At 37.0% G+C, this 12,614-nt stretch overlaps 1 protein-coding gene and 2 non-coding genes across 3 annotated transcripts in view; 2 read left to right on the forward strand and 1 right to left on the reverse strand.

The window, feature by feature from the left end:
* Nucleotides 1–12,614, reverse strand: part of LOC133990188 (contactin-associated protein-like 4) — a 90,183-nt gene that overhangs the window by 40,304 nt on the left and 37,265 nt on the right. Inside the window, exons 9-11 of the mRNA XM_062428396.1 lie at nucleotides 10,828–10,977; nucleotides 10,514–10,685; nucleotides 2,633–2,739 (exon numbers count right to left, since the gene is read on the reverse strand). Coding sequence (XP_062284380.1) covers nucleotides 2,633–2,739; nucleotides 10,514–10,685; nucleotides 10,828–10,977 — 429 coding nt within the window. The remainder of the gene's footprint in view (nucleotides 1–2,632; nucleotides 2,740–10,513; nucleotides 10,686–10,827; nucleotides 10,978–12,614) is intronic.
* trnal-uaa (transfer RNA leucine (anticodon UAA)) lies at nucleotides 9,409–9,491 on the forward strand. The gene has a single exon. It is a non-coding gene; the product is annotated as a tRNA-Leu (tRNA).
* trnal-caa (transfer RNA leucine (anticodon CAA)) lies at nucleotides 10,004–10,086 on the forward strand. The gene has a single exon. It is a non-coding gene; the product is annotated as a tRNA-Leu (tRNA).

Here is a 12,614-nt window from a genome sequence, read left to right on the forward strand (position 1 = left end):
AAAATTGACCTACAATTACGTGTTAGTGACAGACATCATCTATCAACCATAGTAATTATGATGATGATGTCAATGTAAGGGGACAAAATTATAGGAGGAGATGGGCTGGTTGGATGGATGTCCAGATACATGCAGGAGACCACTTCAGTGTTCACTCTCAATTTCTAACCGCAATTTGAGACTGTTTTTACTGTTGCCATGACGATTAAGGTTGCATAACTTTAGAGAAAGAAGTAGTCATCTATCATTTAACCCTTACATAGTTTTTAGGTAGGTTTACATTTGAGAGCTGTAAAAACACCCAATACACATTCCTGCAATGTGGACTTTGACTAATGTGACCCTGAATATACAAAAATGGAAATAAAATGCATAATTTTGGGTTCATTTTTGATTTCCTCTGATGAGGAATTTATGAATGTGAATTGGTGTAGAGACTAATTATGAGTCAGAATATGAACAGTATGTGAGGGTAAAACCCAAACCCTGATCTTTCCCCAACCCTCACTGTGTTTTTTTTTAGCCCAAGCCTAACCTGACCTTCATCACAGTGTTGTCACACCATAAAACATCTTTTTTTTTTCACAATTACAGCCTACATACCGTCCTATGGGTCGTTTGGTGGCATATTAGAAAATGCTCCTGTGGGTCATTCTGGAGTACAGGTACAATCGATCTATGTGGTCATTTCATTATGAGGATCACCTGTAAACTCGCCCTCCACAGCTGCAGGCTCATTTATTCTTTCAGTATGGTCATTAACCTCAATCATATCACTCACCTACAAAATAGGTTTTATAAATATTCTGCAGTGGGGAGAAACATGCCGTGCAGGCATCACATAAAGCTCACAAAGGGGCCACCTTATTGTAAAAACTGTTCCCATAGTGCAGCCACAACAAGATACAAACCTATTTATTATTTTTACTGTATTGTATCACCTACTGTACACCACAAGGGAAGAAGCTGCTGACTGCACTGCACAATATCAATGGAAAGTGCATCCGTGATTGGTAATCCCAGCAGCATTATGGGTTTTTCTGGGTATTTTATTTCAAACTGTAAACTAAGCCCTCTTTCCAATTGGAGATGTCATATTGAAAAATCTCTCAGTGTATCTTTATATACAGTATAATAAAGTCATAATAATGTAGACCACTGACATATATATATATATACAAACTGTATCACCTACACAGAACATTAATAGCGGTCTCCAGGCTGCTTTATTCATTCATTTTAATCCCTTTGTTGTTTCACTGTGTGCTCGATTTTCCACTACATATACAGTAAGTCATATTTGTTGATACTTCAGTTTGCCTCTACACTGAAATTGCTGCATGTATAAATTACTGTATGTAAAAGGAAATTTATTCATTCATTATATGCCTTTATTGCTCGGTTTCTCTCACAGTTGAATATAATGACCATTTTATCCGCTGCATAGCTCTCTTTCTTTCTCACTACCTGGTTAAAACCCTTTATCACAGAAATAGTGTTTATGTACTTCTAATTCACAACAGCAAACACATTTTTTGGGAAAACGTAATGATGCATAAATTAATGTTTATGTCACTACTATTAGGAAATGTGTTTTTTAATTAATTTTGGTCTTGTTTAAATAATAAAAGATTACATACTTACATACTGTTCATGTTTTGACTCATAATTTGTCTCTACACCAATTCACATTCATAAAATTCATAACTCATTAATAAATGGTTTATTAATCCTTAATGAAGCTGTCAGAGAGCAAAAAAATACATTCAGAGTCACTATATTGTGGTCCAGGAGAACATTTTATAGAATATGAAGAATACAAGAAAACATTTTTGAATGGTGATTTTTGAATTTTGAAATAAACACAGGTTCAATTTGGTTATATGCATGTATAAAAATGTGTATACTCTGCATAAAAAAACATGAATTTTCCATTTTTGTATATTTGAACTCACACCAGTAAAGGCCACCTAGGAGAAATTTGTATAGGGTGAGTTTACGGCTTTCAAATTTTAACAATGGGTCAAATTTGACCCTGAACAGTATGTAAGCGTTAATCCTAGCCACACTCAAGACTTAGGATGTCAAAGTCCTCTGCTCTTTTACATTTCCTTTCATAACAAGTTGGCATCTACATAATTTTAGCCATCCGACTCACATGGAATAGATCATTCGTTATAAATATATACATATATTTTATGCCTTTATTAGATTGTGACAGTTGAGAGATGACAGGAAACAAAGGGCGAGAGAGACACGCAACAAATGTCTGCTGTCAGAATCAAACCAAAGACACTGCAGTTGTGTGCCTTGCGTCTTAACCAGTAGTCTACTGGGACGCAATGGAATAGAGTTTTATGTCAATGCACGCTGTTAACGTTTGACATCTACACTCTGATAAGGATGCTGACTTTCTCCTAGGAGAAGTCAGTCTACAGGTGGATTCTGGGCTTAAGTTGGGATTTTTGAAAAGCAGTGTGCCACGTGAAAGTAGCTGCTTGCTTGCAGACTCGAGTCATTTCTAAGAGTCGGGTTAGGTCAATGGGGGTCAACAGGTCTCTAGTGGCTTAACTAAGACCTGCTGTCCAGGGACCATGTGGTGGTGATGTTGTGTGATTGACAGGTGACTTACAGCTGTGGCAGGTCGCTCCGCTGTAGCCACTGTCAGAGCAGTTACAGTGAAAGATGGTCCAGGATTGACTGCAGCGGCCGCCATGTTCACAACGATTGGGAGAACACCTGAGAGAGAGAGAGAGAGAGAGAGAGAGAGAGAGAGAGAGAGAGAGAGAGAGAATAAGTTCAGTCTCAAACAACACTCTGATAGACATGTGTGTAGGGGGAACTTGAAGGTATTGCTACAGCATTCTTTTATAAATAAAGAAGCAGCGGGTTTGAAAAATCCATTTGCTTGTTTTGGGCAGCTTGAATATTTGGAGGCAATTCTCCAGGTTTTACTGCCAAAAATCGTTCAAAAAGGAGAAGAGGCACTCGCTGCCAAAAAAAACACCTTTCATCTGTTATCATCAGGAGGACCTTTTTATTGTTTGAAAAAGCAGTTGAAGCATCTTTTATGGTTTAGCTGAGTCATTTATCTTGCCATGAATGAGCAGTGTCAGTCTGTTTGTGAACAGTTTGCCAGGAAAAACTGGCCATCAGCATCAAATCTTTGGCCTTTTAGGGTTGCTTTATAGATCATACTAGATACTGATGGCTGGCAAAAAAAAAAAAGGTTTCAATCCTCTAAAAAGTGTTAGCTTGAAATACATTTCAAAACTAGTCTGTTACATAAAGCTTTTTCATTAAATGGACAGAAAGCATTTTAAATTATGTTTACTAAAGCATGAAGTTCATTTCATGGCCAAATGTGTGGAGGAGGGTCAGGAATAATGTAACTAGTGCAAAGAGAAAGTATTTCATTGTAATATTTGGTAGGGGTCATATTTTCCATTTAGGGAACATGTTGTGGGTGGTTGCTGAATTAATAAAACATCTTTGCTTCAAATAATGACTAGATAGACAGTTCAGCTGAACCACTTTCCTCCAGGAGATTAAAAATCCTTTCATTTCTTCAGAGCTTACTTTGATTGCATCTTTTTTCATCAGTGGCCGTACAATATTTAAATGAAAACTTTCCCCCTGACAGAAAATGTGTGTTGGCTTTCTTGAGAATTATAATACGTAACATGAGTTCAAATCAATTAACATCAAAATGTCTTGTTTGTCCAGAGCTCCCCTGTGAAACTCAACATGTGGAACATCAGCATATCTATATAAGGATGGCTGTTTATTCCCAAGTTTGGGACTTTGCCTTCATGTTGCATAATAGTCAGAAATACACAGAGAAAGAAATTCACATTAAATTACAGTTAAAATGTATTCTAAGTGAGCAGAGCTGTTGAAGAAAGTATTGACCATTTATCTGGATTTGAGCTTGGATGTAAATAAGTGCTCCAATTCATTATTCTTCACCGCTTTTTTTGTGCTTTGATTTATCAAAATATCTGTCCAGCTGACAACACAAACATCTGCTTACACAAAATCTTGTAGACCTGACATGGTTGGTACCAACAAAAGACTATGCTGTTAAACTCTGTTATATAGCTCTAATAATACTGAGAGGCAATGTTTTATTTTTGGCTGTTAGGTAAGACAGAAGAGATAAATGTGTTGTGACAGTACATATTCTTTTATAAATTCAGAGACAAAAAAATTTGAAAAATCAATTTTCTTGTTCTGGCAGCTTGAACATTTGGAAACAATTATCAAGGTTTTACTGCTTAAAAATTTTAGGAGAAAAAGCACTTCTTTGAAAAAGATGTCAAAATTGACAAGACAAAGCCCATTTCATTCACTTAAGAAGACCTGAGATCTGGTTAAGTGCTATAAAAACCTGTTGGTAGATGTTTGAACTAAACTATTTTATTCCACGCTCAAATAATCAATAATTAATTATTGTACAATAGCAGCATGATCACATTTAAAAAAACAACTGAATTGAAAACTTGAATGATGGACCTTTACTGGTTAAACTTGTTTTGAGATAATGATAAATTGTATTTTAACGTCATTATAGGGATGTTTTTTCTCCAGATTTTTCTCCAGGTTTTGTTCTGATTAGACTGACACAGTTCAGCCTCCAATCTACAGTGATACTGAAAAGATACATGAAAACATATTTTGACTTACTTCTACTAAAAATTGTAAAAAAGAGAGAACAGACAGACAGGAGGTGGGCTGGTGGCTTTTAGTTTCCCACTGCGCCCCTGATGTTAAGTATACCAAATGAAATAATAAAAAAAGGTATCGAATGAAAAACTCCATTGGTATCAGTTTATTGGTAGTGGTATTTTAATTTTTATTGATGATACCCAGCCCTGGTTGTTCCTGTCTGGACCTTTCTATGCCCTTCCAGTCTGCTGCATCTGACTTATTTAACTGATCTCATCCACACAGGTTGCTCTCCATCTGTTCTGGCTGCTTTCACACACACACACACACACACACACACACACACACACACACACACACACACACACACACACACACACACACACACACACACACACACACACACACACACACACACACACACACACACACACACACACACACACACATAATATAATAAAAAAACACTTTATCCCAAATCGATCTAATCATTTTCCAATTCTGCATTTGAATGTGTGTACTGTAAAGTGTGTTTTTTGTGGTGGGATTTTGCACAGTTCTGATTATATCATGAGATTAATAACTTGCATGTTTTGAATCTTAAATGTAAAATGTACAGTATGTGACTGTGTGTTTGTGTGTTTGTGTGCTCAGGCAGGGATACTGAAGAGAAAACAGATGACTGTACAGAATCTGCCACCTGCCCTTTACTGAGATAAAAGTGATGACTCAGCAGCCTGTCAGCCAGCTACAGTCAGATTGTTTATTTATTTATGTTTTACCATCATTTATCTTTTTACTGCTCTGATCCAAAGTGAGCTAGTAGTTAGCATTCACTTTAAATTCACAGTATCCGACCACTGCCACTGCCTTGTTATATGGCTCTGCAGCAGAGTTTGGGTGGAGTGTGCTGGGGTCTGTTGTGTTGAAATATGATTGCTGGTGTCGTCCATCTATTGACTGCTGATGAGATTTACAGTCAGTCAAACTCTCTCATTCATCTGAGTAAACTTTAAATAAAAAAGGCTCTGGATTTTTGGATTGTGCTTAGTCTACGAATAACTTGGTAGTAGGCCTCTGATTCAATAAACACTTGGTCAATAATGCAAATAAGTCTGGTATGGTGCTGATTTGTAGTTGTTTCTCCCTGGTCAGAGAAAAAAATTGATCAATCTGAGATTTTGAAGTGAGGTTAAAATTTAGGGACATCGTCTCCCTACATAGCTACAGCTACCTGCGTACATTCAGGACAAACAGCAGCACAGCTTGTTGAAAGCTGGTTTACAGAAATAACAACTTATGAATTGACATAATCTATTGATCAGTGTGAGAAACGTGAAGTTACATATTTACCAATCCCAGCACAGTGTTGATGGGAGAATGCGGGGACAGATATATCACTTTATAAGAATTGGTTAGGACAAAACAAAATCAGATAATCGAGCCCACCCAACAAGAAATGGGAACATGAACACAATGGATGAATGAAGCAAAACAAATTGCTTCTATTAAAAGAAGCACAAGCTGAATCACTGTGTTTTTCTATTAACAGATTGAATGATACATCTTGTGTGAAAATCTACAAATAAAAGGAAAAATAAAGTACAAGTGGAAGAAGAAGAACTACAGTGATGTGATAGATCAGTGGAAGAAAAAGGAACATATCAGTATCGTATTATACAAGAGTATAATGGTAACAGCAATGAAACATAAGCACACACATGCTCTTAACTGTGTTTGTGTTAAGCTAAACGTAAAATAACCAGGCAGATGTTGTATAATTTGCTGTTGTAATATTGAGCTCCTTCTGGGTTTGAGTTCCAGTTTGTGCTGTTTTTTCATGGGCTAATAATAGACTTTGCTACAAGCAGCGACGCTAAAGCACGCGCACACATACACACACACACACACAACTGTAGATCTAATAACCTCCTCTGAAGTATGACCACCACGCTAAAGCTGTGCCGGTAAGTCCATTTTCCACCTGACTTTTACAGTACTACATATCCCATAGGCCCAAAATTCAATCAGCAGGATTACAATGTGAGAGCATATGGGACACTTTTTTTTGTTGTTTTTTTTTTTTTTACTGTCGTCACCGGGAACCAGAATTTTTAGTAGGTTTGTTCCAGTGAGTGGTTGTATCTGTGCAGGCACTGCATTCTGCTGAATAATAATATGATTAATGCAGACACAGTGAGACATTTAATTAAAACCACTGGAGCAAATTCCCTTAATCTGGCAGGGTATGTGGATATTTCAAAATTAGTGTTCATGTTTGGTGCTAACACTCAATTCACTGTATATGTGTGTTTGTATATGTGTGTTACTGTGTGTGCTGCTTATGCCCACGAGAAAGGATTATAATTGCTGTAATTGTCACATTAATTGTGCTGCAATTTGGCATGATTGGTTCTGCTCTCTTTCCTCTCACTCATCTACTGAGGTTGAAATTACAGCTCTGATCCTGAATTGTCATCGTTGACATACAATAATCATCTTGTCACCCATAAATTACTTTAGAAATATTTATCAGGACCTCTAAAGTCTTTTTATTTCTTGGGTCATTTAAATTCAGTTACAGCTGTTGCAGTTGTATCAAATAATATGAAGTACCTAATGAAGGGTTCTTAATCATTTTTAATGCTGTACTTTCATGTTAATTATGGATCAAAAGTATAATTTGTATGACAAACCCACAGAGAAATATCATTCAGCAAAATGTTTTGGTTTTACAGCCTGCAACTTCTTTTGGTTCATTCTCAGCTGTTTTCAGCTCTAAAGTCAGTTTAGTTTAGTTTAGTTTAGTTTAGTTTAGTTCAGTTTATGGATCCCCATTAGCAGTCCAGTTTCTCAAACAGAGATTAAGACTAGTCCTAGACTAGATTATGTGAAAATATCCATTGAGAAACAAGTTTAGTCTTGGATTAGACTCAATCCCTGTCCGCGAAATCAGCCCTATTATGTGGCATAGTTGTGGATGTTGTGATTACATGGCCAGCTTCCTAAACCTATTGGCCACCAAGACGACCAAATTCCAGTGAGAACTGAGTGAAGTTAAATACAAATACAATAAACATACTAGTCATAGTTCCTATATTACACCTCTGGTTTCCACTGAACAATAATTGTATATTTCACAAGGGAGATGCTGTGAGTGTGTGTGTGCATTGCTTATGATTATTTGTGTGTCTCTCATTAAAATACAGCGCCACTTCAACACAAATAAATTGGTCTACCAAGAAAGGAAAGGAAAGAAAAGTCATGTTTCAAAACAACACAAAAGTTGCCTCTCAAAAAAAAGAAAAGAAAAAAAGTGGTATAACAAAACAAAGAAGGACAGAAGAAACAGTTCTGCTGAAGAATCAACAAATCACACCGCTGCTTGACAGAATAACAATGCAGCAGTTGCTCTCTGTCAAATCTTCAAATCTTTTTGTGTTTAGCACTTGAAAAACACTGTTCACTAAATTCTCTTTATAAACCAGGAGAAATAATTATGTCTAACTGAGATATCAGAATATACAAGAGACAAAAATATCTTTGAAAATGGTTGACTCTATACAACGAAACAATAATTATTATAAAATAAGTTCTTTGAAAAGCTACATGAAGAGCAAGAGTGACACTTGAACCCACAAGAATTTCTATTCCTAAGTAAATATCAGTCACCTTAAAAAAATCTTCATGAAACCTTTCTCTAACAGTATGCATATGTTTGACTAGGACACGTTATTATGATTTATTCAAAACTGGCTAATATTAATGAAAACTATGATTAAATATATTTCTCAGCTACTTTATTACCGTTATGAATATGAGAAGATGACAACACAGCACTTGCGTCATTAACAGTGACAAAATGCAATATTGTTGATGACAAAAAGACGAGACTAAAATGTAGTTTAGAAAATTAAACTTGTGGTGGTTGAGTGGTTAGCGCGTATGCCATATAATCGCAGCGTCCCTGATTCAAATCTGGCAAGGGACCTCTGCTGCAGGTCATTCCCCTCTCTCTCTTTTCCTGTTTCCTGTTGGCCTCTCTTCCAGCTACTGTCTAAATAAAGGGAAAAAAGCCCAAAATAAAAGAGGAGACAAAATATTGTAGACTCACTGGAGGTGTAGCTAGAGCAGCAAGTGGATCCATGTAAAATGCAGTAATTTGACACCATATCTAATGACAGGATGGCTGTGTGGTTAAGGTAGTTGCAATGCAGTTTTCCTGCCATGCAAGTGCTTGTGAGTCCAAATCCAACTCCTGGTATGGGTTGTTTGAAAAGTTCTAGATTTTCTATAAAACACAATACAGAGATGTCCTTTGTTGCATGTCACACCCCCCTCTCTCTCCCATGTTTCCTGTCGGTCTACTGATAAATAAAGGCGTCTATGCCAACAAAATCTTTAAAAAAATAAAGAGATGTTCATAATTCATAATAAAAATATTGTTTACTATACAAACACTCTTGTATTCAGTGTGAAGTGTTGATGAAAGTACTCCAGTCAAAAGAAGTGGTCATGTCTTCTTATTAGTGTTTGTTATAAGACAAATGAAACCTATTGAAAACATTTCCATATGGAGACATCCCAGGCAAACTTGATGAGCTCATCATCCTTTATTGACTGTTATCAGGATAACAGTCATGAACAACTATATTTAAATGCTCTTGATTAATCTTTGACAATTACAGGATATCTTAACATTATTGGAGTTTTTCCTGTTATAAACAACAAGTAATCATCACCAGGATGGCCGAGTGGTTAAGGCGTTGGACTTAAGATCCAATGGGCAATAGCCCTCGTGGGTTCAAACCCCACTCCTGGTAGTTCAGTGTGCTCATTGATATCCAACCAAGGATATCTGTACAATGAAACACACATTGTTTAAATTTAAAATTGAGCTCGTAAGTGGCTCCTTGTATTCCCGAAAAATATTCATTTTGGGTTTTCAACAGAGATATCAGTAACTACCTACAACAGCTGAGCTCTAAATTTCTGCACGGTTAATTTCAGCCTTTGGAAAAACATATTTATCATATGTCATCAGGATGGCTGAGTGGTTATGGCATTGCACTCAAGATGCAAAAGACACACATCCCACTCCTGGTACTGTAGGCGTTTTTTGTGGATTTCATATTATTTCTTATTGCAGTATAGTGCAATAGTTTAACAAAATACACACACTATGTCCCAAACCCATACGCACTTGATCTCTGTGTAGTTGAGGCACTAGACCTAAAATCCAAAGAAATACTGACTTGTTGATCCAAATATTTGTTTACCAGTCTTTATCTTTCACAAGGTTGATTTTTGACCGGAAAAGATATTTGCTTGTCTCACCAGGATGGCCGAGTGGTTAAGGCGTTGCACTCAAGATGCAATGGATATAAGTCCTCGTGGGTTCAAATCCCACTCCTGGTATGTGATTTTTGATTCTAAGAAATAAGGCTACTATTTAAAACAGTCAAATTATTTCCAGGCAATCCAACCAGGAGGTAGCACAGTGAAATACATACACACATCCCCACAAAATATGTTCTGCGGGAAGCATTATGACTCTTTGTTACACTGTACTCTGGTCAAGCAGGGCTCTATTAAATTAGATGGTGCAACAGAGCTAATATAATAGCTTCCTCTATGTTCATCTCTGGAAGTCTCTGGTCCCTTAAAGTTCGGCACTGGCAAGACAGCCAAAGCTCCATACATACCCCAACTCTGTGAGAGAATATACTGATCAAAGCAATTTAATTTAGTCCACAATATCAGTCTTAAGTTTGGTGTGATAAAGCTGTATGACCTGTGCAGAATATCAGGTGAAGAATAATTTGTCAGATTTTTGAAAACTGACCTGTCGATGATTCCACACATGTCGATCTGCAGGTTGCTATAGTTTCCCAGCTGCTTTTGCTGCACCATGATCAGGTCCACGTTTCGGTTGTCCAGAGTCAGGAGACGCATGCACCCTTGGAAGATGTTAAAGGGGTTTCTGCATTCATGCCTGTCGTCTTCAGCAGGACAACCTGAGCAGGAGAGATTGGGAACCAGTTAACCAGTGAAATAATATAAACTAAAATACACTGATTAAATTTACATCAACTTCTGCATGGCTGTTTGAAGCTTAACAGTGCTTAACAGGTATGAGATGATCTGTTCCACTCTTACCACCAAAGAAGAGGTGACGTTCAATGGCAACAGGGAATGATGGGCTGGCATGAGCGGTGCCTCCTTCTTCTTTATCCACAGTGATGGTCAGACGTCCTTGTCTGGAGTTCAGCTCTACAGAATGCCACTGACCGTCATTCAGACCAGAACCTGGGAACCAAAAACCCATTAAAACACACTGCTGAACGTACATTTGTTAAAGTATACATACTTGCCCCTTGTTTTTTTTTTTCTTCCAAGGTGAAGGACAGGCATGAGCCGCCATGTTTTAATGACCAAATTTAGATAAATTGTAGCATCATAGTATGTGACACATGCACCAAATTGCTATTTAAAAGAAAGCAAAAACAAAAACTAGTACATTTTTGTCACATTTAAACAGTGCTTAAATTTGGGGAAATGATTCATGTGCAGACATGGTACAAAATGTAAAGGTGGTGTAGAACGTCATGCATTTGCCCTGTGAAAACAAGCAGGCACAGGCCACACAGTCATATGCATTACTTCCTGCATCCTGTGTGTGATTGAACTGCTCCAAGGAACCAGCAGGGCTCTGTAAGTTGTTAGGAGTTAAGTGAATAGATCGATATCCCATTATCTCCTCTATTTTTCTTACAGACAATGCTTTGCTTGAGAATACACCCTTCTTGTCCTACAGTAGTGTCTGCATACAATCGTCAGCCAGCATGATATGCATGAGCTATGGATGAGTGCTCTGGCAATAAACATAATGAAGTAGATAATAAGAAAAGTTAGACTTCTGGATTAAGTGTAAGCATTTACTAGAGAGGAGAGGTACGTTAATGTCCTTGTTGGTTCAAATCCCAGCCACAATTTGCTAGAGAAATTAGTGGAAATGATCATTGGATTATTCCCTTCCCCTGACCAGCAATTATCCAATCATAGCTTGGCAACTGTAACTAGGCACAGCAGGCCTGTCAAGGGTCTGTAGGAAAATTAAAATAAAAATAAAAAATGCATTAAAAAGTGTTTATCTGTTCCAAAATAAGCTGCAGTCATTAGTATGTCCAGCTAACAAGCTTACTGGACATTATGCCCCAAGCCAAAGAGGGCATCATTAACTAATGTTAACATTCGTTTGTGAGATTAGATTAATTTAAAAAAAAAACAAAAAAAAAAACACAACCACATGACCAACACAGTTTAGCAGCAGCTCTGTCCTGCTCTTAATTGGATTTAGCCTCAGTCTTTTAGCATTATGAATGTAGACAGTAATGCATATTAAGGCTCCTTTTACAGGATTATAGTTTTAATAAGTCAGTAATCAGCTGGAGTCAGTGGAGAGATGGTATTTTTAAACCAACTCATGGAACTAACATTAACGTAATTACTTTGCCTAGCTTTTTAATTTGCCTGTCTGTGACATCATAATGTAACCACACAAATGTATAGTCTATGCAAGATTTATAAAGGCGGATGTAAATACAATTGAATCAAATTGAACAAAAAAACCCACACTGGAATAACTTTTGCAAATTCTTACTCTTTGCTTTGTTAAATCATATAGAATAAAAACATAGGAGAAGGAGTCAGCTTTAGTCATACAATGTGGATCAGTGATTGGTCGTTAAGTGCACACATTCTCAGTTCATTCACGTCTCCGTCTTGCTGATAATTGGTCAAATGAAAGTGCTGCTGCTCTATCCCATTCACTGAGCACAGTCAGTCCAGAGAGCCACAGCCACAGTAATAGACATTCACTAAGAAATATTGGCATGTTCTTTCAAAGATGGTATTTAAGATATGCCAAAAAGTTGTGCACAAAA

Source organism: Scomber scombrus, chromosome 11, assembly GCF_963691925.1.
Source record: "Scomber scombrus chromosome 11, fScoSco1.1, whole genome shotgun sequence".
Lineage (NCBI taxonomy): Eukaryota > Metazoa > Chordata > Actinopteri > Scombriformes > Scombridae > Scomber > Scomber scombrus.